This window comes from Elaeis guineensis, chromosome 1 (assembly GCF_000442705.2).
Source record: "Elaeis guineensis isolate ETL-2024a chromosome 1, EG11, whole genome shotgun sequence".
Lineage (NCBI taxonomy): Eukaryota > Viridiplantae > Streptophyta > Magnoliopsida > Arecales > Arecaceae > Elaeis > Elaeis guineensis.
The window spans coordinates 116,431,544-116,459,321 of NC_025993.2; the positions used below are offsets into that span (position 1 = coordinate 116,431,544).

General features: G+C 38.5%; 1 protein-coding gene across 1 annotated transcript in view; it reads right to left on the reverse strand.

The window, feature by feature from the left end:
• Positions 1-1,274: 1,274 nt before the first annotated feature.
• LOC105038760 (coilin) overlaps positions 1,275-27,778 on the reverse strand; it is a 33,987-nt gene continuing 7,483 nt past the window's right edge. The window contains exons 4-13 of the mRNA XM_010914647.4: positions 21,891-22,121; positions 12,663-12,729; positions 10,290-10,376; positions 10,015-10,153; positions 5,875-5,912; positions 2,954-3,148; positions 2,538-2,609; positions 2,216-2,368; positions 1,939-2,104; positions 1,275-1,782 (exon numbers count right to left, since the gene is read on the reverse strand). Of these exons, the coding sequence (XP_010912949.2) occupies positions 1,502-1,782; positions 1,939-2,104; positions 2,216-2,368; positions 2,538-2,609; positions 2,954-3,148; positions 5,875-5,912; positions 10,015-10,153; positions 10,290-10,376; positions 12,663-12,729; positions 21,891-22,121 (1,429 nt within the window). The 3' untranslated portion in view covers positions 1,275-1,501. The remainder of the gene's footprint in view (positions 1,783-1,938; positions 2,105-2,215; positions 2,369-2,537; positions 2,610-2,953; positions 3,149-5,874; positions 5,913-10,014; positions 10,154-10,289; positions 10,377-12,662; positions 12,730-21,890; positions 22,122-27,778) is intronic.

The window sequence follows — 27,778 nt, forward strand, 5'->3', positions numbered from 1 at the left end:
AGATTGACTCCTGATGAGGATCCTTCAATATTTGAGTCAGAAATTTGAAATAGATAAAAAGAAGCGTGTGAGTGAGAGATTGCATACTTAGAGATCTCTTACTTCTATTTATAGATGTGAGAGCCGTGAGAGAGAAGAGTCATAGAAAGCCATTCCGCTTATTTGGAATGCGTTATCTCCAGATTTCTAATCTAATTTTTCAAGATTTAACAATTGTCACTGTCTTATCCGACTTGTGGCTAATTGTTCTCAGCAATCACATAATTTAAGAGAGATATGCAGATGCTTTCAATCAACTCTTTCGAGTACATTGATTAAAACAAATATGTCCACTGAAGCATGGGCCAGCAGCTCATGCATGGAGGTCGCCCGAGATATGGATCGAGTTATGCTTGGATCAATGACCGACCTTAGATCAATCGTGATCGGTATTTGCTAATGTTTTAGGCTTGAGAAGCAAAGATTTTCTATCCATAACAATAATATAATCATATTTTACAAACGCTACTTTTAAAAACTTTCGCTGCAACTTTGTTACTTCAATCAAACATGAGAAAATTCTCCCTTATTTGTTTCTTTTCTTTTTCTTTTCTTGTGATTTATATTTTCTCTTTTTTTTTTTAAATTTTCTGATAACCAGATAGTCTAAAAGTTCTACAAAACTTTCTTTAGATCTCAATCTTTATCAATATCTGAAGAAAAATACAAAATAAAAACGATTATAATTATAGCCGCAGTCTTCACGCAAAATTAAGCAGTTCAAGGTTCTCTGAGTCGACTTGTTAGTTATCCTGGGCCAACAAGCTATCCAACCCACTAGTTTACAAGGTTAACGCAGTGAAGCTCTCAGAAAGCCATCAGAAATAGCAGGCCGCCACTCAGTTCCCTCTCTGACCACAAGTCCTATCAGTAGAAGCCTATTGTCATGACTCCAAATCTGCATCAAAGTTCACATTATTCATATCCACAATTTTTTTAGGAGCATAGATCCTCTCAGTTTCTTGTTTCCATCATTGACCTTTTCCTTTCTATGTCAGCGACAGAGCACAACAAGATCTGGAGGGGTTACTCTGGAGTTTGTCGTGAGGCCTGCTTCAGTGGAAAGTAGGTGCTTAAATAAGACAGGACAGGAGAAAAACAGAAATTATAGAGAATCCAATCTCTCTCGAGGATCCACAAGGCATCCCCTTTGATTAGTCTGACCACCGTCAATCCACATACAGATATTAGGATTGAACACAAATCAAATCCTCCTTGTGAAACATAGAAGATAATAAAGAAAGAGCTGAGAAGCAAGCCGGCACTTTGTAAATTGCCACGTTGGACACGGGGTTAATTACAAGGATCTAATCATTGCACAAAACATCAAAATATTCTCTGAGTCCGAAACCTAACAAAATATCTTGGTATTAGCATACTTGCACAACTTACCACATAAAACCTCTCATGCTTACCATTTTTTTGTTGAGCCACCATACTTTCCCCTTGCCGAACTGGAATACTAGCCCTTAGAATTAGCGTACTTCCCATTTGAATCTGCATACTTCCGGTTTGAACTAGCATGCGTACCATTTCTTGTGCTCGCATACTTGGCCTCTTTTCCTCTTAATAATGCGAGAGTTGGCCCTAGGGCACTTCCCCTCAATGCTCTGTATGACCATGAGGTGGTGCTGGTGTTTTCATTTGAGGTCCAACTCCCCCAACCATTGTTTTGCTGAAGCTCAGCCTTCTTCTCAGTTAATGCCTGTTCAATTTGCTCCCAGCCCATATTAGGTTTTCTTTCTACAAAACAAGGTCGCGCATGAGCTTTGAATATAAATAATAAAGTGTCAATATTTATGGAGAACAAATTGAACTCGAGCATTTTTAAGCATAAAATAAAGCAAGAAAATACCCTAATGACGTGCTGTTACTCAACTTATTCTGGTAGAAAGATACCTGGAGGGGTAACTGTCTTTGTGGCATTACTTCTAGCAAAGGAAGCTTCCCAATTGTTTAATAGTGCTGCTGCCATGGTCCTTTCACCTTGAAGAGTATGTACATCTTCTGTTTCTGACTCATTTGGCTTCAATAAACGAACATCAAGGAGTGATGGATATTCGATCTGGTTTAGCAGTTGTGGTTATCAACTTTTGTGATAATCAACTCCCGAAAAACTAAATGTAATTACCAAAAAATCTATGGAGAAGTACACAAACACCAATTTAACAGATACCTCCAAAGAGCCATCTTCTTTGTAATGTGAAATGTCTGGTTGCTGTGACAATTCATCTGGGTCATTCTTTTCATTGGAAAAAAGCGGGTATTCTGGGACAGGTACAAGAACAATTTTCTTCGATATGGAGTCATACAATGAAACTTTTCCAACCTACAATAATAGTCAAACCCAGAACATCACTCAAGTGCATTACAAAAATCATTAAATGGCTGAATGTGAGAATATTTTTATTTGATCCAATTTGTGATATTCATATTTAAGAATGAAAACAACAATTAATATGATTATCAATTTTGTTCAACATATAGATGAGTCATACTCGGAAAGGAGAAAGCTCAGGGCACCATGATGATGACAACTCAACTAAACGATACACAAGCACATCACCTTCCTGCAATAAATTCAAGTGTTGTTATTTCAGTCTACTATAAACATGTTGGCATTTAACTTTGGTAGAAGAAAACAAAAAAATAAGTGCAGAATACATACAGCTTGGCTTCTTTGGAATTACATATTACAATCACACAAATTGTTTACGTTGAGAGATAATTTACCAACTCAAATACAATACTTTTGCTGATGTACCGGTGCTAAAGAACTTTCCGGTAGAATGGCAAAAAATGCATGTCAAGACATAAATAATAGTTCCTTTTTTCGTTTTTCAGAAGAGCATCTGAAAAATCATCATGGTCCTTCAAACACTCAAACCACCAGAAGAATACGATGGAAACAAACCTCAGGACGGCGTGTTAAAGGATAAAGGCTCTCAAAATCTATATGGCCATCTACATGCTTCCCTTCTTCAGCAACAGTTTTTCCATTAGACGCTCCAGTACAAGAATCATCCTCATTCTTCCTGCTTAAGGTCTTCTCCCTGCCCCACTTCTGCCCCTTCTTCTTGCTGGTAGTTCCATTCCACTGCAGAGTTTCCTGGAGCATAAGAGAATGGCATATCCTACTAAGAAATGAGAACGATTGGTAATCCTACATGGGTTTAAATCAATTGAAAACTTTTAAATAAAAATTGAATTTCATCAATTCCAACACGTTTCATGCAATCCTAAGGACGTGAAACACAAGCAATCCACTTCCTAGAAAGCATGCAGATATCAAACTGTGCTGCATATGAATAAATAACATAAAACATCGAATAGTACCAACTTGATGCACCCTCTAGTTTCCAGATCAATTTTTGACAAGAGGCAGTAGAAAAGGATCACATGCACTTCTTGACATGAACTATTTTGATTTTTCATGTGTCCTACAAACAGTCTTTCCATTATGCAATGAAGCCTCCTCAAGGGCCAATCAAACAAATCATATGAATTATTACCTTCCTTGGGTATCTCTCCAAACTTTAACAAAAGCTATGAATTAGTTAAAGACTTGTATGCTCTGCCCATACTGTGTTTGAGTCAAAAGTGGTACTTTCTATTACCAGTTCTGCTAGCATATGAGCTCTATCTCCTCTTTAAACATAAGAATGGCTTTGCTTAAAATTCAGCAATATATACGGCATGAAATTTTTGTTTCGATAATCCTACTTCCAAAAATAACATACTCTTGTTCCAAAATAAACATACTCTTGTGCTTTTTCTAAAGAACACAACTGCATTAAGTTTCTTTTTTTTTTTTTTTGGTGCTAGGGAAAAACAGAAACAAGATATTATATCCTGAAGTAATTAACTCCCATAAAGGTGAAAAATTTTGCTTGAGAACCTCAATACATGTTAAGCCCAAGTTTCCTAAGCTGTCAGCTACAGAAAATTGATTAGGATGTGAGGCAGATGATAGTCCTGCATTTAAAGATTTCATTTTTTATAATAAGTGTGTGCTCAACAGTCATAGATGAAAAATGTCAGAAAACAACTACAGTTGGTGGGTATTGGAGCCATGTAATGTTGTAGCTTGACTAAATAGCAGTAGCCATGCATCTTCCCACAAAACTAACAAGTCTTCACAAGCAAATGTGGAGATGCAAATTATATTATTTTCGTAATGCATTGCCCCAATCTATATACAATGTGATAAGAAGATGAGTCGGCAACATGGTAAGAATACCCAATAATGATAAACAAAATACAGTGAAAGATGTCCAAGAATGTACACAAGAATAAATAATATATACCGCTCAAACTAAATCATACATAGAGAATTTATGAAGAGACAAGTCTATGCATCAAAATGGTGGGAATTTTATATGTCACAGACCTAAAGGGATGCAAGCAGCGTAACAGAACTGATAATATTCCTTACATACTCAAGAAAACTTCCACCTACTTCACTGAAGATTCCTTATTCCCATGATTATGAAGACCCATGTTAAATTGGAAAAAACTAGTGTTTGTTCATCATGCTTGTTGAAGCATTTATCAAGAACCTTTTAGACCAAATCAAGCAATCAAAAGGACAAGAAGAAAGGGAACTGAAATCCATCATTTATTACAGAAGAAAATATTGAAGTTAGAATAAGCACTCTGCACAAGGAAGCCATAGATATTAGTCGCACTATGAAATCAAGTATGTTTTAGATCTCAAAATAGCGGAACTCATAAAACTCTAGACACAGCATTGAATTCGTATGCAGTGGAAGCATGTTGCTAAGAGTTTAATTCAATAATTAGGTTATCCTCAAAGTCAGGCGACATAAGTGATTTTAATTGGATGAAAGTAGGAGTTGAGGAGAGGGACAGACCACTTGAAACACATACAGGAAGTGCGATAGAAAAATGGATGGAAGGATGCCGGGTGACAAGTGGACACACAACATGCAGTGTGGAATGGGGAACCAAGTAGCATTCAAACCACAGTTGTGCACAGGGAATAAAAACAATTAAAGCACATCGTGTATGCGGAATGATTGAATAAATCACGTGCACAAACTAGTGGAGATTAATTGACTAATTTAGAGGATTTTGGACATGTTGTTTAACTTTTTTATATATAGATATTTAAAGTTGTTCTTTATAAATCAGTTGTTTATTAAGAAGGTAATGGCAAACTCTTTCACTAATAATATCATAACATAAATGTATACGTTCAGATAGAATTTCATGGTCACTAATACATCAAATATTTACTTTATTTGCACATCCTAACAGAATGGGATTGACAAACAGAAGCCCTCAATTCCTTATCATATACTTCCATTTTTCTTTTAGATCATGTATATTCACTTGTGAATCTGTTCTCTAAAGTATGCACATTACAACATCATAAGTCCTCACAAGTATGTTCAGAGGTGACAAAATGGGGAAAAAAAGGTTCAACATCCCACTTATATGAAATTCAACCAAAACATTCTAGCTTCCACTGAAAAAAGGGGGAAAAAAAAAAAATCTAGCACACCCTATATCCTGCCATAACTTGGAAAATCCTCAAAACCTCAGTGTCTCCTTTTCCATCTATATTAGCATCTAAACCTTGAAGAACGTCCGTATCAGCAAAATAATACCCATCCTTTTACACTACTTATGGTATCCCAGCTGTCTTTTCCAGCACCAACAACTACAACGATGAATCTATAAACATACATTGCCCATCGAACTTTGAAACTTCATCAATGACAGATCACCCAGCAAGGAGATTTAAAACTGTAAAATAAATCAAACATAGAACAAACTTGGAGCCTAAATAGTAGAAAGATGGATGCATACCACTGGTCCATTTGATTGCAATTTGCTCTGTGTTGCATCTGTAAAACAAATGATGTCCTCAGGTATTTGAAACAAATATCATTTAAAAAAGATGAGACAGATTGTCCTTGGAAGTACTAAACAAAAGGACTTTTGAAGCTTCTATCCGATACATGTTTATCAGATATATTTTCTCTTAAAAATAGGTATTAAAGACACCGATACATTACTGAGCCCAATGTCTCTTTGAAAGTATTCACCTAAATAGTGCTCAAGGTGACCTGATAGGCAGTTTAATTATTCTACAAATCAAAGAATTCTATATTGGAAAACCACACACATTATTTTGGAAAGCATTTTGTGAACATATATGTTAAGCACTGGTCCTCCTGAACAATTAATATCACATGATGAATGACAGCAATAGACAGAACAATGTCTCATAATCAAATAGTCACTTAGCATACTATAAAGCATTAAAAACAAGTTGTTGATAGGTTAGTTGGGCCCAGCCACGTGCAGAGGCAAGATAAGGACATGTGCCTACCCTCGAGGCTAACACCAGACAAGGACATATAAGGGGATTTGTTGGGAACATGTGAGTCGTAAATGGCTGTGCACTGATCTCAAATGATGATTATGATTTTGGTAGTAGGAGACTGCAACAGTTAATGAAACAGGAGGCACACATTTACAGCATGTCCCATTTGTGGGATACCTACCACCATCAGGAGAGAGAAATGCACTACTTAAAGAGAGAAAAAGGGAACAGGAGGGGCATCAGAACGCACCCAGAATACATGGGCTCTTAAATATTGTATCAGGACCTTTTTTGTTTCCTTTGTAATAATTCATCTATTTGCTTGATCATTTCACTGTAGTTTATTCCAATGGTCCAATGGTGATTGGGAGAAGCTTGCAGCTAAGTAGCAAGGCAACCAATGCATGCACTCTTGGTTACTTAAGCAAGGTATCTTTCTAATAGCATCAGTGGGTGTTCGAAGTTTATAATTTAGTTACAGATTAGTTGCTTGTCATCAGCTTGATCCATTAATCAGCTTACTGGGAGTAGTTTAGTGTAGTGTTCAGTTAAACCCATAGTTTGGTCATTTAATCCTTTTCATAGGGGTAGTTTACAAGTTTAGTGTTTTATTTGACCACATCATCACTACAAAAATAATAATAATAACAATAATAGTAATAAAAACAATAACACCGGAATTTTGAGTCCTAGATGAAGAGGAAATTCCAAGGAATCCACACAGCCACATGCTAGAGAAACCCTTTGCTAACCTAGGCCATCAAATGGCTACCCCTGCACTAGATAAGTGACCAATGACCTATTGGTTGGCCAACTTCCTTGTGACCAACCAGAGAGGAAAAAAACACAAGTCTAAGAATTTGATGAGCATAAAATAGCAGAATCTGTGGTCAAATAAATTCCAGATCAGATAGACTTATTATGAATCTTTTTTTCTGGTGGATAAATTTTTGTGAGTTTAAACAGGGTAGGATAAATAAGTATAGCAATGGGTGAAACTCTCCAGTGAAAACTGAGAAACTCAGAGAGGAATAGATGCCTTGCCACCACGAGCCACTTTTAAAGTAATTGCTGACTGGTAATCAATTCATCAATCATTTTTCTAACAGATTGATAAGCAGCTTCCTTATCAACTGATAAACTGTTCTAATCAACTAACTTGATAGTGACAAATGATATTTTTTGAGCTTGACAATTGGCATCCGTACAAAAAAAAAAAATAGTGCACTTGCAAGAAGTTTCCTTGGAGAAAAGTACCCAGGTAAACAAAATGGGGGCAGCCATCCAATGATCTTGATGGGAACCATCACTAAGGAGTGATTATAGCTGGAAATAACCAACCAGAGGTGGTTATTGCTGGAAAAAACAACCATATTTTCTCTATAAATGCTGAAGGATGCTGTCAAAGGAGGGAGGAACACACTCTTGAAGTATATGCTGTCAAAGGAGGGGGTTCTCTGTCAACATCTACATGATACAAGGCTCCCTTAGCCTTTTATCTTAGAAGCAGGATGTAAGGTAGATTTACTTTCCGCTTGTGGATCAAATTTTCTTTGGCTACAAGCTTCTAGTGCAATCACATGATCAAAGACATTAGTGAAGGTGAGTCAACTTGCTTTCCTTGATCCAATTCTCTCTCTGTTTCTTAATCATTCTCTTTCTTCTCGATCACTTGGTGAATTGTGAAGTCCTTTTACCTGAGGCAAGAAAAAGAAGCTGGTCTACATCAAATCTCTAATCGACCACGCTCGATTGAACAGGTCTTAAAGTTTGTGACCACATATCAAGGTCATACCTGACTAGAAAAGCAGACAGGGCAAAGAAAGAAAAATTCTGGCCACAAGGGTCTCTCAGGTTTTGGCTAGCCCTTCCACATGTTCCAGCAAATGATGTGGGCAAGAATAAAATTCAGCATCCATCAGCTTAAAGTTGCTATCCCAGCAACTATCGGAAAAGAGGTGAACAGTATGTCCAGACAGCATGGTGAAATACGAGGAACCAAAAGGAAGAAATGGAAATATATGCAACTAGCTCTTTCTAAGAGAGTCAAATCAGAAGTGGACAAAGCTTTGTGTGATTATTAACAAAGTAGCATCAGAGCATCCACCTTAAGTCCTCGATATCAATATTGTGCTGGGTAAAAGATACCCTCTCCATAGTTCCACAATGAAATATTGAAGCCTTGAACCAGTAGGCTTCCTTCCTTTGCACAGATCTGTTATTCAAGCTGCCAGTCCACCATCCATTGGAAGAAGTACTACAAAGACTGCATTGACAATTCTATGAAGTAGTTCATGTTCTTTCCTGTTGATGTAACTCAACAGATTGGAATACCCAAACTGGAGAACAAATTGTTGTAAAATAAAATTAGTATAATTTTAATTTTCTCTTTTATGAGAATACTCAGAAATTTTAGATTGCTTAAAAATTTATGCATGAATGCATATCTGATTTTTGCTGTAATAATCATGACTTAATTTTTCTTCCACTGTGTTACATCTTTCATAAAATTATATTAAAAAATAGAGACCTTAATTAGAAAGTAAAATGCTAATGCATTGGGGGATCAACAGGTAGGTATGAAGGTGGTTAGATGGCAACCTTTTAACATCTCATATTCACAAGATTTGTTGGTGCATTACCTACTCCTTTACTAGGATTTTCCTAAAGATGAGCAATAATTATTCCTTCACATAAAGTTCTATATTAGAATTTTATTTATGAAGCATGATCAATAGTTCCATTGTTATTCTTGTATATTATCATTCAAAGTCATTTTTGACTAATATCATACTAGAGTTTATCCTTTGATCAAAACTAATCCCCAACTAACGAAATATAATAATAATTAAAAAAAAAAAAAGAATCTTGGCTGCCAAGTAAGACTCTGAGTCACATGAGGACCAAGTAACCTGATACACTAAAAAAACATGTAACCTGGGATGCAAGCAACTTGGATATCAAAGCCCATATTTATATATGTTTTCTGGATTCTTAAAAAAACACTTATACATATATGTCTTCTTTCACGCATCCATGAAGTAATGCTTGCACTTGCAATCATCATCTACTGCATCAAACAACTGCATGAACATTTATGATTTATTGCAATTTTCTACAGCATGTTTACTGGCCCTTCCTCATAATGCAGTGGGATATCCAATATGGTGACCAAGTGAGTTCCTAAAAAGAATAAGCATGAAAACCAAAGAAAATGGGATGCCCTGTTAATTGTCATAAATTAGGACCGAAGTGGGAAGTCCAGAAAAAGATATTCAAAAATCATATAGTGATGTATTAACTGACAATAACCAAAATAACATAAATTCCCAATACAAGATGTAATATTCGAATGATCAGTCAAATTAAGAAAGAAAACATATGATACTTTAATCCTTATAGAAGGAAAAAGCATATTTACACCAACCATATATTATATACATTAATATATAAGTGGCAAGGAACTGTAAAAATAATGCTATGCAAACAATTCATATTCTAATGAAAAACAAGTCACTATATTTGATGCAAATTTCAATTTATTGGAATCAACATCATGAAGTTTGAGGCATCCAAAAAGAGAAGAGGGGAACCAAGGGAGAATGGCATCTGACATATACCTAAAGGCTCAAAACGAATGTGACCAGGTCGAACTACAATAGGAACAACTTCATCATCCGCTTCAGTGATCTCATCCACTGCCTGATGTTTTGCTGATGTACGATCTATCTCATTTGCTGGCTCCTGGCTCTGCAAATCCTAGGGATTCCAGATAGATCATTAAATTGATCAGATGATCAGGTATAACATAAGCAATTGTTGATAGATAAAAATGAGCCCTGTAGACAAATATAACCAAACTAAGTAACAAATAATCATTTCAAAAAGCAAGTACCTTTTCCCTTTGGTGGTTAGCCATTTGTCGCATCTTCCGTTGCCACTGTTTTTTGGCCTTCTTACGACGAGCACTTCTGCTCGGAAACTGATACAAAAACAATGTCATCAATTTATCAATCTGATATAACCTTTTAGAATCAAATTAGAAGTTCAAATTTTAGCCCTAAACAACCCCAATTCTGATGACAGAATTTACATAAAAATCAAATTTGGCATCCTTGGAAAACTACTAAAGTGATAACCACACCAGATTTCATCTTAAAAACATTAATCATGCATCATAACCAAGAATATTGCACATAAATATGACTTACTAAAACAGGGCCATCCATCTGCTTGCACACACGTCACGCACACAGAGATGCAGGAAAGAGAGGAGAAGGTATATGTCTTTATGGACATACAGGCTGAGGAAATATCAACCCTCCATTCTTAAGTCTTCAAAATGCCATATCAACCCTCCATTCTTAAGTCGTGAGAGCCTGGATTTTTAAATCCTTCATGGATCTCCTTAACCTAGAGACTTGGTTTCTCAATATTCTATGCTCCCTTGATTTATCATGCATGCTCCCATAGTCTGAGCACTTAAATAATCAAGTGTGGAGCATGTGACAACCTATTTGATGGTAGGGCATCCCCCACAATCCATAGCGAAAAAACTAAATGCCAGAATATAATGCAGGCCATACATAACAAAAAAATAATAGAACTAAAGTTAGATAAAAGGCATCAATCAACCTAAGATAGACTTACAAATTTAGGAAAAAATAGAACAAGATAGACTATACTTATATCCAGGAAGAAAATGAGAAATACCAAGAACAGAAACCAAACAAGTTAGACTAAAACCTCATCTTGCTTATTTTCTCACCAAGTAAAACTACCATATTAAATGAATGGAAATTGTTAAATAAAGGCTTCAAGACATAAAATCTGACCTTAAGTGAAAATATTAGGAACTCGAAAATTATGGGATTTGGGCAATGTTACCCAAACACTTAAAAGTTTGGGTTGTTTGATGTTTCCGGACACCTACACATCTGGACAGTTCATGACACTCGACACTTCAAATCAACAAACATGTTGTCTTCACAGTTATATTTCAACTTTTGGCACTTACATCTAGAAGTTTTTAAGTCTATGGCATGACATATAGCAAAGATTTTATTAACTCAATTGCAAGAATTCACATCCTGGTGAATCCCAGCATGTACTACCAGCATTATACTGTTCCAATAAGAGAACAATACCAAGGACACCCCAGGCACATTGGTTCGCTCATAGACCGAAAACACCCTGGAACAGACGATATGGTAGAATCCTAACACTTGGAACAGAATGGCATTTGGGATATTTTTTTTTTTTCTTTATTCTTCTTGTTAATTGTCATTCTAGTCCATCCTGACCCATCCCAGTACCATTATCAACTCAAGACAAGATAGGGACAGGTTCCAGTACCATTATATGCATTATTTCTACATATTATATAAATATATTTATAATATGGATGCATCCTGATGTCTGATTTTTTGAAGATTCTCTTGTGCAACAACTCTTCTGGATACTCGGACATTTGACACACGTGTCATATCTCCATGTAATATCTAAACTGTGACCACACATAAGAAAGTGAATAATCATGTACATAGATCGTAACACCTCTCCTGAAATAACAAGGCTCAACTAATTAATCTCCTAAAGAAAACATGATGGAAGATCAATTTGCTGAGTTATTTAGCATAAACAAAAAAACGTCCCTTTTGTATTAAGGATAAAAAATTTAATGTCTCGATATCTTTAACTACATTTTCATGAAGCTGGATTACGAAAAGAAGACAATTCAAGCAAGAGAGCAAGAAGGAGATCCAAACAGGCCTAAGAAGTATTTGATTAACAAGAAATTGGCTAATAGAATCTTTGATTGGCTTGCTAATCAAGACAAGATGACTCAGAGAAAATTGTTACGGATCTTAACTCCATTGACATAGTTCCAACTTCCAAGCAAGAGGTTTCAAAACTTGCATATTATAGTGCAACTCCCCCCAAGAATTGCCATACTATTGAGGCATTAATAATAGAAAAATCATGAACCACCAGTTTTTCTTAATGGCTTCATCCTGTTGTCCCTACTTTTGATTATCTGATCTTCAGTTGCTTTTTGTACCATTAGGATAAAAGGCTTTTCTTACTTCTCTCTTCAACTAATACAGGCATGCGCATGTGTAAAACATGCAACTCTGTGCACAGTACAGTCTGACATGCTAAAATGGGAAAATATCAACTTTGAGGCAATAGGACCATATGAGCTTAAGCATCAACTTAAACTATCAAGTCTAAGTAAACAGAAACAATAAAAAAAAAATTTACTAACCTTTCTTGTGCTGCTATCAGCATATGTGCATGTTTTCATTTGGTGATTCCCCTCAAGTGGATCATGCCTATAAAAGTAAGTGCAAGTTAAAAACATTTCCAGATTCTACAAAAACAAGGAAAAATATTACTTGAGATGGAAAGAAATCAACTGCTTGATTGGGATCTGAAACTATCAACTAGATGCTTACTAGTAACAAATGGCAGTTAAACAAAAAGTTTGTGCAGTGCACTATTTGCCTTGTATACGTGATTGTCAAGATTTGTTAGATTGTGAGGACCAAAGAAACTGACTGGAGTCCAGATGTGCTATTTGCATGGAATTAATAAGCTTTTAGTGTCTGGGAATTCAATATTGGAGATTCCTGAAAGGGTTTTCTTGCTGGAGACAATGATGCTCAGGTGAAAAGAAAAAGAGTTCAACACTGATTCATCTTTCCCACTAGGAACTTGGGAGGTCGCACAAGGAAGCACCAGCAAGAAATGAGGAATCTGCAGATAATCTCAATCATTTTGCCAGGTGAAAAAATGAGGTGCCTGAAAAGACAATATAGGGAAAGGAGATGCTGGCTTGTAGTTTTCTATCTCTAAACATATGGGTCACCAAAGTAAGAAAATTTTGGTCATATTTTCTTCCAGTGGTGCTTGTGGGAAACATAAGCAAAGCCAAGGACCCCAAAAATAACCTTTAGCCAGCCTTTCTTTTGGTGAGGTCCAGGGTCATCTCTAATAGTTGTTCTAAAACTACTAAACCCTAATTAGTTTTGAAAGCTTGAGATTTCTTTGCCATGCAAAGTTTTATTTGGTTTGAAGTTTGTATGTTGTTCCAAAACTTTCAAACACCATGACTATTTCAAAAGAAGACAGCTTCAAAAATATAAAATTCAATACAATACTCAAAACAGAAATCATAGCTTTGGAAAAGATAGTTTACAAATCCGAAACAGCATAGAAAGTCGTGTGGAACAGAAATACTTAAGAAAAATCTTCAATTCAAAGTCGTAGAGAAAGGATTACTTACCAAATGATGCAAAAGAAACCCTCATATTAACACTATCCTCCTCCATCTCCTTCTAAAGGCCCATGCATCACTTTCTATTCTATCTTAAACTGCCCTACCTTGGACCCTATTTATAGGTGGGAGAGGCAGTTCAGATACGTGGGGCCCACTAAGTATATCACTAGCTTAATTCAGTTTCCACAGCTGCATTTGGGCGCCAAATAGCTAACTAGGGGATAGATTTAACCATTCGTAAATGCCCCCTAACCAGCCAACCAGCAGGTAGGATTATCCATAGTTTGATGGCCATTTCCAGGATTAGTGGACAAGTTGTGAAAAAGTGAAGAACGTAAGAAAGAGAATAGGGAGCTTTGTTGGTTAACTTTATTCACCCTTCCCCACGAAATAAAGTTAACCAGGTTAAGTTGTTTTTGCTGGCTTTGACCCAATAATTTTAACCCTCACCTTTTGGCAAGTGTTTGGCTGGTTAAACTGATAACCTGCCCTTAGAAGCCAAGAGATAACAAGCAACCAAATATAGCCAGATCGGTTGTTGAGGATCCAGTTGGTTAGGCATGGATCTATCCCAGTAACTCAGTGGACAGGCAATTATAGATAAACAGGCAGGCTAACTGTAATAGGACATATTTGCATGTACCATCATTTTAATACAGTACATGGAAATAACGAAGTTCCCACTACTTGAATTCAATAAAATAAAAAGTTGATTTTCAATTTTAGGTCAATATCTCGATTTTTTTTTGGGTCTGAATCAAAATTTCAACTTCCAAATACTGAGGAATTTCTCAAATATAAAAGTTTCATAAAATACAGTGTACCTAAACATTACTAAAACACAGAAGTCCAGTTAGAAAAGTCTTATACACTACTCTCCAAACTCCAAAGCATGTCACCTAATAACATACTTGGTAGCAGTTAACACTTCCACAGACTGGTTCATTTTCCAAAGTTACATGGACATACAGATGTATGCGTGTGTATATTTCTAGTGATAGTCGGGTTATTACAAGTGTCAGCTCTCTGCATCTGGTTGTTGTAGAGAAAGTATAAAACCTACAGGTAGTGGCAACCGGCAACAACAGGAAAATAAGACAAAGAAGGTTGTCAATTCTTCTTTTGGTCATCACTAAGACCAAATTGGGACCCTAAGCAAGTATGCAATTGAAAGATCTACAGAAACAGAACAAGCAAAATACAGGAAAAATCAAATGGGGTAGGTATTTAAACCAGTTGATCAGCAAGCTGCATGGAGGCCTCATTCCTGTACATGGTTTGGCACTCAAAACTCTTAATGGAGATGTCAATGGAAGAATTCATGAAAATGAGTGACTCATTTACCAATTTCCCTTTTCTAGTTGAGTGGCAAGCAGCCAAGCACTAAGTTGATAATTGCTTTCAGCCTTTCCTGGAGTTTCCAAGTCTAATCAAATTTTGATCTACAGGCACCATTTTAGCCTTATAAGGCCGATGCAATGACATAAATGTTTTGAATGTATTACAAGCAATTTATGGGTTGGTCGACTCTAAACCAAGGTTCCAGTCTCAGTGCTGGACCCCATTATGTAACCTACTAGTATAGAGCTCGGTACAGCATGCCCACATCATACAATACTAGATCGGCACAGCAGCTGTACCACATCAATGCAGGTGGTTCACGAGCCCTCATACTGTACTAGTACGGTATAGGATCAGTATTTTATGCCACACCTGGGCCAGTCTGGGTTGTATTCAAAACCTTGGTTATAACAAGTTATCAAGACATGAAAGTGTTGTGATTTGTGAACTTGTGATTGAACAAAGTGTTGGTTTATTAATCTCTAATCTAACTTTGGTTTTGGGATATGATGCATTGGCGATTGGCCAAATCAATGATTTGGTTTGCCTCTAAAGTCTTCAGGTATGAAACCACTATCCCTACACATGTAGAGGAAAGGCCATCCCAAGATACTTTAGGAGATGTAACAACTCATGGTTTATTTCTGACTTTCTAAGTTTTCTCATCTATATAGGATTCATGAGCAAAACTAGCTTTCCCTTGAGCTCAGCCTCACAATTATACACTTGACTTAACTATCTTTTCTTTTGCTTTTTTTTTGCCCATCAGGATTAAATTCAAACATTAGACCAATACTCCACATACATCTGATTATCAAGGTTCATTCTGTCGCAGCCCTCCGCTACACCTCTTTTACAAAAGAAACAGACGTCCTTAAACTTTTTTCCTGGAAGAGAGCAGGAAAAAAAAAGGATAGAAAAGAAACAGGAAAAGGGAAGAAACAGCCCTCATAACCAACCTTCACAGATAACATAGATTAAAAGGACATGAAACTCGAAGGATAGATGACTAAATCAAAATGTTTTTCTTTCTCCTTCATAGGTTCAACCAATCAATAGCCCTCTTTTCTAAGTGTTATGAGACCACTACTTACATGGTTGGGGGCCCAATGATCATGACTTAAAAACTGTATCAGAATAACTTCTAATGATCTAAAACCTTCATATTCACGGCCTGAAACAATTTACAGGAAAAACACAGAAAAAAGCCAATAGCAACAGACAAAAACTGAAAATAAGCTTCTCAACACCTATATATAACAGCAAATAAAAATTTCATTTTATGCCCATATCTCCCATCATTTTCATCTATTGCTTATTGCTACCCAGAATTACCTTAATATAGTAGGGTAGCAGCACGTTCCAGGATTCTTCGTCAAATGGAAAGAAGTGAAAACACTCTCAGAATAGTCATGTTTAAAAATGAAAATGAAGCTCGGTAATCATACAATCTAATAAAAAGTTAGAACAAAATTAACATGCAGCCATCATTCGAATTGATGGCCCGGAAATACTTAATGCAATAACTTACACTATCTTGGGTCTATAATTCAAAAAAGAAAAAGAAAAGAAAGCTAAAAGACTTATGTGTGATAGTATTATCTATCTGCATCATTATGATGGTCAAAAGCTGGGTTATTTGAGTGATAAGGAGGACCAAGGTTCACAAGATGAAAATCCACAACATGAGAATGTTAAGATCGGTGGCTGGTAATGTGATGGAGATCCAGTAAGGGATGAGTACATGAGGAAAATGTGTAGGCATCAGGGGAGAGAAGAATTAAGATAGTATGGCTATGAAAAATCACAATTTGGAGAAGAAATGATAAATTCTGGTGAGAATTTACAAAAGTAAAGGGAAAGCTACAATAAATGGAAATTTTAACTTGAATGAAATTGTGTTGACTGGACCCTTAATGGACAAATTATTTGTCAAGATAAATTCGAGTAGTCATAATTATGGATAACATTAGCCATCCAAAAATATCAGAATAATTAATTAATGCCTTCTCAAGAAGGAAATTTGAAGATAAGCTAAAAAAAGTGGCTTTCTATACTATGATTTAAATGAGTGACATTTTGAATACTCATTATCTTGTCTTTTCCACGTTTTTTATTTAATTAGATCAAGGCGTATTTATACTATGGAAATCTCAAGGTTCAAATGTGGATGTAATGGAGGATTCAAGTCCCGATAGGATGTCCCATGAGACACTAGATCGGGATACCATCCCATGTGTCGGGACAAGATCATCATGCCATCATCTCAGCATCCCGATCGGCACATCTTGGGACATCCTTGTCCCAAATATCAGAATGAGGCAGGACGGTGATACATTCCGTTCCATGAGAAAACTAGGAGAGCCCATCCCATAAGATTTAAAACCTTGGATGTAACTGTTAGGATTTGACGCCTCGAGATTCAGCCCACATTGAGCCCACAGCGAGGTTCGCGACGAAAAACAGAGTCCAACGAGACCAAGATCATCCGAAACGGAGCTCGGATGAAGGAGATACGAGCTTTTGAAGTCGGCACGAGACTCGAGGCGACGGAGGACTGCCGGCGGCCGGCGGCGGGCAGCAACAGCGTGGCCGCAGGCGGCAGCGTGTGGGACGCGCGACCCAGGCGCACGGGACGCGTGACCCAAGCCCGCAGCCCAAGCGGGCGCGCGCCAGGCGCGCGGGCCGCCCGCGGGAGCGGGCCGGCCCAGGCCCAGGCGCCCTGCCTGGGCCCTATTCTCTGGTCCATCATGGACCGGGCGGTCCACGAGTGGGCCTATGGACTGCGTATGCGTTTCCCACGCGTTTCTCGCGGTCCACGGCACTATTCCGTGGACCGGAGCGCGATCGAACGGCGTGGGTGGCTCCCGATCTTGATCCGACGGTCCAGGGGTTATTTGGGTTGATTAAGGAGTCCTAATCATGGTCTAAGTCGTGATTAAGGCCTATAAAAGCCCTATACATGAAACAAAGGTAGTGGGGGTTTGGTTTTGCACTGTGGACGCCGCACGAAACCGAGGAAGAAGCGCGCGTTGCTGTGAGAGAATGAGCAGGACTCTTGGACAGCGGTCGCCAGGCACTTCAGGGGTTCAGGAGGTCTTCCAAGAAAGAGAGAGAGCTTTTGTGAGGCAAACTTCTAATGAGAGAGAATTGGGTGTACAAGGGTTGAGGATGAGGTCTCCTCTTATAAAATTTCTTTTTCGTAGTGAAGTTTGCATGCCCCGTAGAGACGAGCCCTTTTGTGGCTGATCCACCTATTTTGATTGTTTTTTCTTTTGTTTTGTTTCTTCTTTCTTCTGCTGCATCGTGTGGTACTGAAAGGATCTTGAGAGGTGGTGTCCTGGCCAGACATCCACCCAACAAGTGGTATCAGAGCGTGACGGTACAAGGACGAAGATTGCAGTGGTGGTGAGCAATACTGAAGATGAAGAAGACAAGAACAATCAAGATGGAGATCAACAAGTTTGATGGTAAGAGCAATTTCTCCTTGTGGCAGGCAAGAGTGAAGGACGTGCTCATCCAACAGGGGTTGATCGATGCTCTCTTGTGCGATGAGAAGCCAACCACCATGGAGGTGCGGGATTGGAAACGGCTACAGATGCAGCGGTGAGTACCATCCGCATGTACCTGACGGATGAGGTGGTGATCCATGTGCTGAGCTAGACTTCTCCGATGGTGCTGTGGTCGAAGCTCGAGGAGTTGTACATGACGAAGTCTCTCACCAACACACTTTTCTCTGGAGGCAGTTTTACCAACTGCGGATGACTGAGGGACAGAGCGTGCAGGAGCATTTGAGCCACTTCCAGAAGATCCTCACCGACCTCCTCAGCGTTGGCGAGAACGTTGAGGAGAAGACCAGGACGCTGGTTTTGCTGGCGTCGCTTCCCCCTTCGTACGAGTCCTTGGTGACTGTTCTTCTAGTGGGGAAGAGCACTATCAAGATGGACGAGGTCACCGCAACGATACTCCAGAACGAGGTTCTCAGAAAGGAAACCCAGCTTCGAGCTCAGGTGGCGGTAGCTCAGCTTTGGTGGCTTCTGGAGGAGCAGGAGGTGGTAGACGGAGCGACAGGAGATCGCAACAAGGCGGTCCAAGTCCAGGAGGTGTTACCGATGTGAGGAGTTGGGGCATCTAGCAAGAGATTGCCCTCAACTGAAAAATCGGACGGTGGCTGCTGTAGCGACGGTCGGTAGTGATTCAGATGGAGATGTCCTGGAGATATCTGACGAGGTATCTACTTCTTCCCAGCAGTGGATATTAGATTCTGCATGCCCCTATCATGTATGTTGCAGAGAGGAGTAGTTTGACTCCTTGGAGAATAATGAGGGCACTGTATATCTGCCGGATGGATTGAGCTGTGCGATCAGAGGCATTGGGACGATCAGCTGGAGGACACATGACGGTGCAGTGAGGAGATTGGGAGAGGTCCGATACATACCCGATTTCAGACAGAATCTTATCTCACTTAGCAGACTGGATTCGAGAGGCTACAGGACGGTAGCTGGTGGAGGAATCCTGAGGGTGTTACGCGGCGATAGGATTGTTCTGGAGGGGAAGAAAGGAAGCAGAGGACATTATTACCTGACGGAGAGCCCAGTGCGAAGTGAAGCTTCGGGAGCCAAGTGGAGCCCAAAGTGAGGTAAAGCTCCAGGAGGCGGATCGGGCACGAGATAGGAGACTCGGGAGGACGAAAGACGACGTCGAAAGGTGAGATTCCTATTATCGCAGGACGATAATCCGAGCAGGTCTCAGGTTAGGAGGAGCACAGCATACGACGGAGATGGGATCGAGCAGCCTGGCTCGACTCCCATGTTTGCCCATTCATGATCAACAGGCGATTGCCCCAGGGCATGGGGGCGAGGAGATCCAGAAGCTCTCGGAGTTTGAAAGAGACCGAATATCGAGTCGAGGTAAAAATTGTTAGGATTTGATGCCTCGAGATTCAGCCCACATTGAGCCCACAGCGAGGTTCGCGGTGAAAAACGGAGTCCAACGAGACCAAGATCACCCGAAACGAAGCTCGGATGAAGGAGATACGAGCTTTTGAAGTCGGCACGAGACTCGAGGCGGTGGAGGACCGCCGGCGGCCGACGACGGGCAGCAGCGATGCGGCCGCAGGCGGCGGCGTGCGGGACGAGCGACCCGGGCGCGCGGGACGCGCGACCCAGGCCCGCGACCCAGGCAGGCGCGCGGCCCAGGCGCGCGCGGGAGCGGGCCGGCCCAGGCCCAGGCCCCTACCTGGGCCCTGTTCTCTGATCCACCATGGATCGGGCGGTCCACAGGTGGGCCTGTGGACCGCGTATGTGTTTCCCACGCGTTTCTCGCGGTCCACGGCACTATTCCGTGGACCGGAGCGCGATCGAACGGCGTGGGTGGCTCCCGGTCTTGATCCAACGATCCAGGGGTTATTTGGGTTGATTAAGGAGTCCTAATCATGGTCTAAGTCGTGATTAAGGCCTATAAAAGCCCTGTACATGAAACAGAGGTAGTGAGGGTTTGGTTTTGCACTGTGGACGCCGCACGGAACCGAGGAAGAAGCGAGCGTTGCTGTGAGAGAGGAGCAGGGCTCTTGGATAGCGGTCGCCAGACACTTCAGGGGTTCAGGGGGTCTTCCAAAAGAGAGAGAGCTTTTGTGAGGGAAACTTCTAATGAGAGAATTGGGTGTACAAGGGTTGAGGATGAGGTCTCCTCTTGTAAAATTTCTTTTTCATAGTGAAGTTTGCATGCTCCGTGGAGGCGAGCCCTTTTGTGGCTGATCCACGTATTTTGATTGTTTTTCCTTTTTTTTGTTTCTTCTTTCTTCCTGCTGCATCACGTGGTACTGAAAGGATCTTGGAAGGTGGTGTCCTGGCCAGACATCCACCCAACAGTAACTATTGAACATTCAAAAACTCTATTCTAGACAAGAGATAGGAGATGAAGCAACCACTCCTGAATAATGCAACTAAAATGCAGCAAAAAACAAATAATATGAAATTATGAATGCTAAATTATCTAAAAATTTCTGAAAATATGCTTAAAATGTTTCCAAAGAACATTCGTAGTCAACTAATTAGCAAATAAGCATGCCTACTAACAAAACTAGTAACTTTTGCACATAGCTCATAAACTACCACATATTTTTCAAAACTATTTATAAAGATCCATAGCTTTTCTTTTTATATTTTCTTTTATGCACATGTTTTCTCTGTTATCTTTTTGTCTCCTTTTTTTTTGTTGCTTTCCCAGATCCCTAAATTTATATAAAGCTGTCTGCTCTCCATGAATTGACCCTGAATAGCAAGCATGCAACTGTTGAAACCAGCAATGCAGATCGGACAATAGCAACAGAATTGAATACGATTACTCTTTTTATTCCTCAAAGTAGAAGCTGAAGGCCCACTGAGTTCGCATGTTTCAATCCAATAGTATAAGAGTTTTTAGTAGATCCTAACAAACCCTTTTTGTTCAGACTTTCTTCCATAGTTTGTGCGATGGTAATGTGGCAAGAAAAAGTACCAACGAATGACAAGAAATTAAAGGGGCTTGCAGTAGCTAAAACATCTTCAAGTACAAAACCCTTTTTCTCCTGAATGGCAAATCACATGGGTTGGCATGAGCAATTTAATGGCATGCACTAACAAAAGCTTCCTCGTCCTCAGCAAGACAATGAATGTCCCCAACACCAATAATGTTATAGATATTTTCCAGCACCATACAATCCATTTGACATAAAAACAATAAATTATTTGTTGGCACAGTATTGTAGAGTGGAAATATTCACAAATTTTAGAAGGTTACATCACCACAGATAACAAGTCAGACCCAAAACTTAAATAAATAGTGTATATTAAATTTTTTGTACATGGAATTAAATCAGAGTTCTGAATATACCTCTTTTCTGTTGATACAGAACTAGTTTTCTTCCGGACACAAACATCATTTTGAGGGGCAATCGGCGTACCAGAACTGCCATCTCCATTAGATGACTTAGCTGTCCTATCTAAACTCTCCTGATGATTTTTCTTACGAGAAGAGCTTTGATTCTGCTCTGCTTGGACATGCTCATCTTGTGCAGTGGTAGTAATTGGCATTTCAGGGCTGGTCACTTTTATTTTCTTTCTCCTGCATCAAAGAAAACAAAACAAGTGACTTCAATATTTAGGAACAAATAATAACTACCATGTAGTAAACCTGAAATATGTCAGGAAAAATAACTGGCAGATACAATGGGAGTGGTTAGTTTTCTTATTGTTATTCTTGTTTTGATGAACTAAGATAGGAGAAAAATCTACTGAAGCCCAGATAAGGGCAGGACTCCAACCCAGGTCTTTGAAATCAATCCCCACTGCTTTTACCAACTGCACTAGTTGATATCCTCTAGTGGTATTAATCTTTAAAACATATGCTACACGAGTAACTCTCAAGTTAATCAAGATACTTAGTTGTAGATGGATTCCCTTTTCTTTTTTTTTTTCTTTTTTTTTTTTTTCTGGCATGATGTTCATGTTCAATATTGTTTACAAAATACTTGGTAAGGTACTAGATTGCTAAGATATTTTAGCTGCTCTCCTTGGGATGATGTGGCCACCATCTGCTGCATGCCATGCACCCTTCAGCTACTATATATCCACCAAGTGCCCTTTGGAGCGTTGAGCTTACTCCTGTTACTGTTAGACCTTCCAATGTTATTTGTGATGGTTAAGGTGAACTTTTGGAAGGAAAAAGAAATTAGCACTTGGAATGATTGGGTCTGATGATCCTCAAGATGGCTCCAACAATACAATATTTTATCTTATTGTTCTGTAATCGGTATATTATTTTGTATAATCAGCTACCTCCAAGTTATGCTACAAAATTTTATTTATCATTATAATTTATACTACAAGTTCGGTTACGCACTATTTGATCATTTGGTTTGCTCAGATATCTTAGTTTTAATGTTTTTTCACAATTTTAAAAATTGGACACTATGGCTGTTGTAACAGTTTCAGCCCAAAACCATGACTCCAGGTATCCTAGTAGCGCTGTATGGCACTTGGGTACTGATATATTAAACGGAAACCTGCTATAGCAGCTGCTACACTATAGGTTCAAAGCAGATGATTTATTCTATGGTTGCCTGAATCGACTTTGAATTGGATTTGTCAAATAATCAACTGGTCCAACAGGTTGTTTAAAGCATAGGCTGGGCTAGTTATTTTGTGCCCTACCGAACAAAGCAGAGGGGAAAGAGAGATAAATGAAGAAGTAGGCCGATCTATTTAGTGAATATGATTGCAGACATCTTTCTTCTACAGTTGATGTTATGATTTTGGATATCCTTATTTTATAGTTGATGTTATATGATTATGTAAATTTTTATCTTATAAATGATATTATTATTTTTGGAGGATGATGAAATATGTCATTAGATTGTCAAGCTTTACATTATATGCATGTTGACATGATATTATGATGTTTGGTAGATGATGTTTTACAGGTTTGTCCTTGATATCTTTTTCATTATGTTTGGCCTGAAATCGATGAAAAATATTGATTTCTGATAATAAGAAAACTGTTGATATATTTTAGCGGCTTGCTTTGGCTATATAGCACCCACTAAGCACTTGATGTTTTTCCATTATTTTTTGCATGAAGTTGATGTAGCATATTGACTTTTTGATACTTTAAAAAAATATTAATATGTTTTAATAGGCTGCTTTGGGCATATAATGTCCACTATCCGCAATCCTATGAGTCGGAACCAGGCTGGCCTTTCCTCATGCCCAAACCTGACCTTGGAGAAAAAAATTGGGCTCTAGTTTGGAACTAAGCCCAAAAATTTTCCCTAGGAGCAGGCCGAGCCCGACACAAGCCTAGCCCGAAGCCCAAATGGGCCAAACCTAAGGTTGGCACCAACTCTCTCAATTAGCAAATTTTAGACTCTTGGTGCCATCAACACTAGTAGTGGAGTTAGTGAGCACGGACATTTGAGGAATGTTTTGTGTGGATAAATATCATGAAAAAATTGATCAACTTTCAGATTGACCAACTTACCCATGTTCTCACGCTTTTCAAGAGGATAAGTTACTTTCTCATGGATAGCATTTATCCATTAAATGAAAAAAAATCTTACCCACCTAAGGGGTGGCTAAATCATTTTCCCATCAGCCAAGAAAATAATTTTTTAAATTCATTCCTAATATACCCTTAATCTTATAATAATAATATATTATATTATAGCATATCATAATATAATATAATATTATATAATATTACATATAATAATATTTATATAATATACTATAATATATTATTATACACAATAATATATATTATATTATATTAATATAAGATATTAATATAATACAATATAATATATTACAATATATTATTTATATAATAATATTATATAATATATATTATATTAATATAAGATATTAATATAATATAATCAAGATCTTAAATCCTGTGGGACGAGACTGTCCCGATTTTTTCATGGAATGGGATGCGTCACCGTTCCGCCCCGTCCCGACACTTAGGACAGAGAATGTCCCAAGACGTTTCGATCAGAATGTTGGGATGCTAATGGGACAGCATGTCTCAATACATGGGATGGTATGCCGTCCCAGTGTCCCATGGGATATCCCACTGGGACCTGAATCCCTAAATATAATATTATAGTATAGTATATTATAATAATATATAATAATAAATTAATATATTATATTATAATATAATATATCATATTATACTATTATATATAATAATATTTATATAATAAAGGGTATGGAAAATACGGATAGATCTTAAAAATTTATCCAAGAAACTAGTAATGCAAAAGGACATGGATAACAGATTCCTGAGCCATTTTACAATACATAAAAAAATGGATAAATTATTTTTCTATCTAAATATTACCTGAGAAATACTTGTCTAGAAAAGTACATATTTCTGAATAAATTTTTTACCCTCAAAAGAACAAGCCCTTGAGGTCAAGCCGCTTAGCAAGGGGGGGAGGGGGCGGGAGGGAGAGAGAGAGGAAAGGAGGGAGCTTGCCTTCATCTTAAGACTCAGGTTCCATCACCCATCTAAGGACCCTCTACCACTGCTTTTAACGAGTCACATCGGAGCCTCTAATGGTGTCAAGGGCAGAGATGAGATCACCATGCTCTCCATTGAAACCTCAATGAGTTCACCATCATACGCCTATGAGGTGTCGGAACCCTAAGCTACAGGGGAGGGAAAGCGAGATCCAAAAGGATCACTAGATTTAATGTAGACCACCTTGACCACTAGGTTTAAGACTGGACAAAGTCCAAGAGCGAGACCTGCTAATCAGGAAGCCAAATCACATGCAAAAGTTCCAAGAGCCATAACTTGGTCATATGACACACCATTAAGATGATTTTCTAATTGGATAACTTTTTTGAGCTCTATGATGTGGCGCCACCTCTCAAGGGCACGGCACACCAAGCAATCAAGGCCAAAATCCATCATTAGGACCCTGCAACAAATCAGTCAAACAAAAACTTTCCTTTTGGAGAAGACTTTGACTGAAGATATCTCTCGATCCATGAAGAATTACGTGAAGCAACTACAAGCAAAATTGATGCAGAAATTAAAATCTACCTCTTCTTACATCCTCTAGGATTTTAGCTTTTTCAGGATTATTTCTAATGGTCATGTCTATTTTAGAAAAGTTGGGTCCTATTTGAACTAGAAGAGAATCCAACCTGAATTGTGTAAGTGCAGACCTCACTAATATAAGTAGAGGCTATTTATTTTAATTTATGAAATATCAATGAAAGAAAAAGAGACCTAGACCCTATTTTCACCAAATTTTCTTCTCCAAAATCTTCTTAAGAGATTCGAGTGAAGCAAGTTAAGGAAATTAGTTCTCCCTAATGGGATTTGAGAGAGAAATGCTAACCCGATTGGGCAATTGGGACTAGGGCACGGGTGTGGGGTGGGGAGGGGAGAGAGATGTATAGAAAGACGGGCCACAGAGTAGGGTCTAACAAAATGGGAGAGAGAGATAGAGATCTGCTGGAAGGAACTGATATAAAGGGGTAGAGAAAGCAAGGGGTGTGTAGGGTCAGACGAGGGAGGGAAAGAGAAAGGGGGCTGCTGGGATGGTTCCAACAACATGGGGAGAGGGGTAGATCAAGAGAAGAGAAATTGTGAGGTTTAGATCTGGGTCGAGCGTGTTTGGATCTAAAGGTCTAGATCAGGTTAGCCATTTAAGAATCCAGGTTGGGTCGACCTCAACAATACAGACCTGGATCAGACTAATTTCATTTTTAGACTTCAGGCTAGGCCAAGAATTAATCGAGCCCAATCCGAATATTTAATCAGACCATATTTTTAAGCCCAAGCCCAAGCTAAGCATCCTCAAACGGGCCCCAAGCCTGACCATATAGCTAGCTCGACCCAACTAGCCTCAGACCCATGTGGCCCATTACCATCCCTGGCTATATCCACTATGAAAGCCTGCAGCCACTACGTGCCTGCTATCCACTTTTTAATACATTGGTCATTTCTGCATCCATGTTTGCATAATCACACATCAAGATTTGAATAACTTTGAGTCTTAAGGCGTGGCAGATGGTGAGACCTCTAATTCAAGTGGAAGTGTACAAATGAAGGGAGAAACACAAACTTATGTTAGCATGAGGAGTATAAAGTCTTCCTACTTATAAGTTGACCTCAGATAACAACAACCATCCATTTAATAAGCTAATTACACGAGCGCAATGCCTGCTATTATCACAAACTAGATACGATTGAAATCTGCTAACATTTTCTACTATTGTCATCAATCTGGAAAAACAAAGTAGAAGTCCAAAAATTGAACTTGCTACCAAAGAGATGATTTACACATTAAACATAAGATCCACATGATCAGACCTGAACATAGACCTTTCCTCCCCAAAGACATATAAGAAAGATGAGCAATATTTAGTGTTTTGCATGCTTCATAACATTCACAAAATTTTTAACTGTGCTTTATACGCTAAAAGTCAACTAATACTGATTAACCAATAATACGTTGAATCTTAGAATTTTAAGAAGCGCCAAGTCAGTTCCACAATTACTATATCATTTCTACATCAAGTAATTAGCTTTACATTGCAATTTCTTTCATATCAATGGGTAACAGGATTGTCAGTATACAATGCATGCAACTACTTATACATACACATAAAAGTTATATAATGCGGATGAAAGTGTGTGCTTCAGTATAAATATATCTTTTCTTAAAGTGTAATTATATATAGACACATGGACATGCAGACAAACAGCTTACATCGTCTTAAGACATATGTTAATATGCAAAATGTACTGCTATATACTTAAATCAGTAAAGGGCTATCTTTATTTCCCTAACCCAACTGCAAAAGAGAGCAGTTATTCTTCTTTTCATTTCTTCTCCCATTGTCACTCTCCTAGCAGTGAAGATACGGATAATGGGGTCAGATCCAGGTTCGGCATGAAGAATTAAAATTTTGTATCTATTATCCATTTAGATCTGAAATCTTGACCTAGACTAAGTTCATTTACTAGGTGGGATCAGGTTAGGAAGGAGATGTCTTTGAGCATTTGGAACTGAGTCAGCATTTTGAGCTATCATTTGCTGGATTTGCTCAGATCATGTCCAGTTTTGCCTAGCCAACAAACCACACTGTTTGAGATCAAGTCCAACTCTGGGGCCTAAACATGATCGATGAAATCTACATTTTGTGTTTCGTTTAAATATAAATATTCATTACCCACTTAAACCCTGCCAAAATATCTTG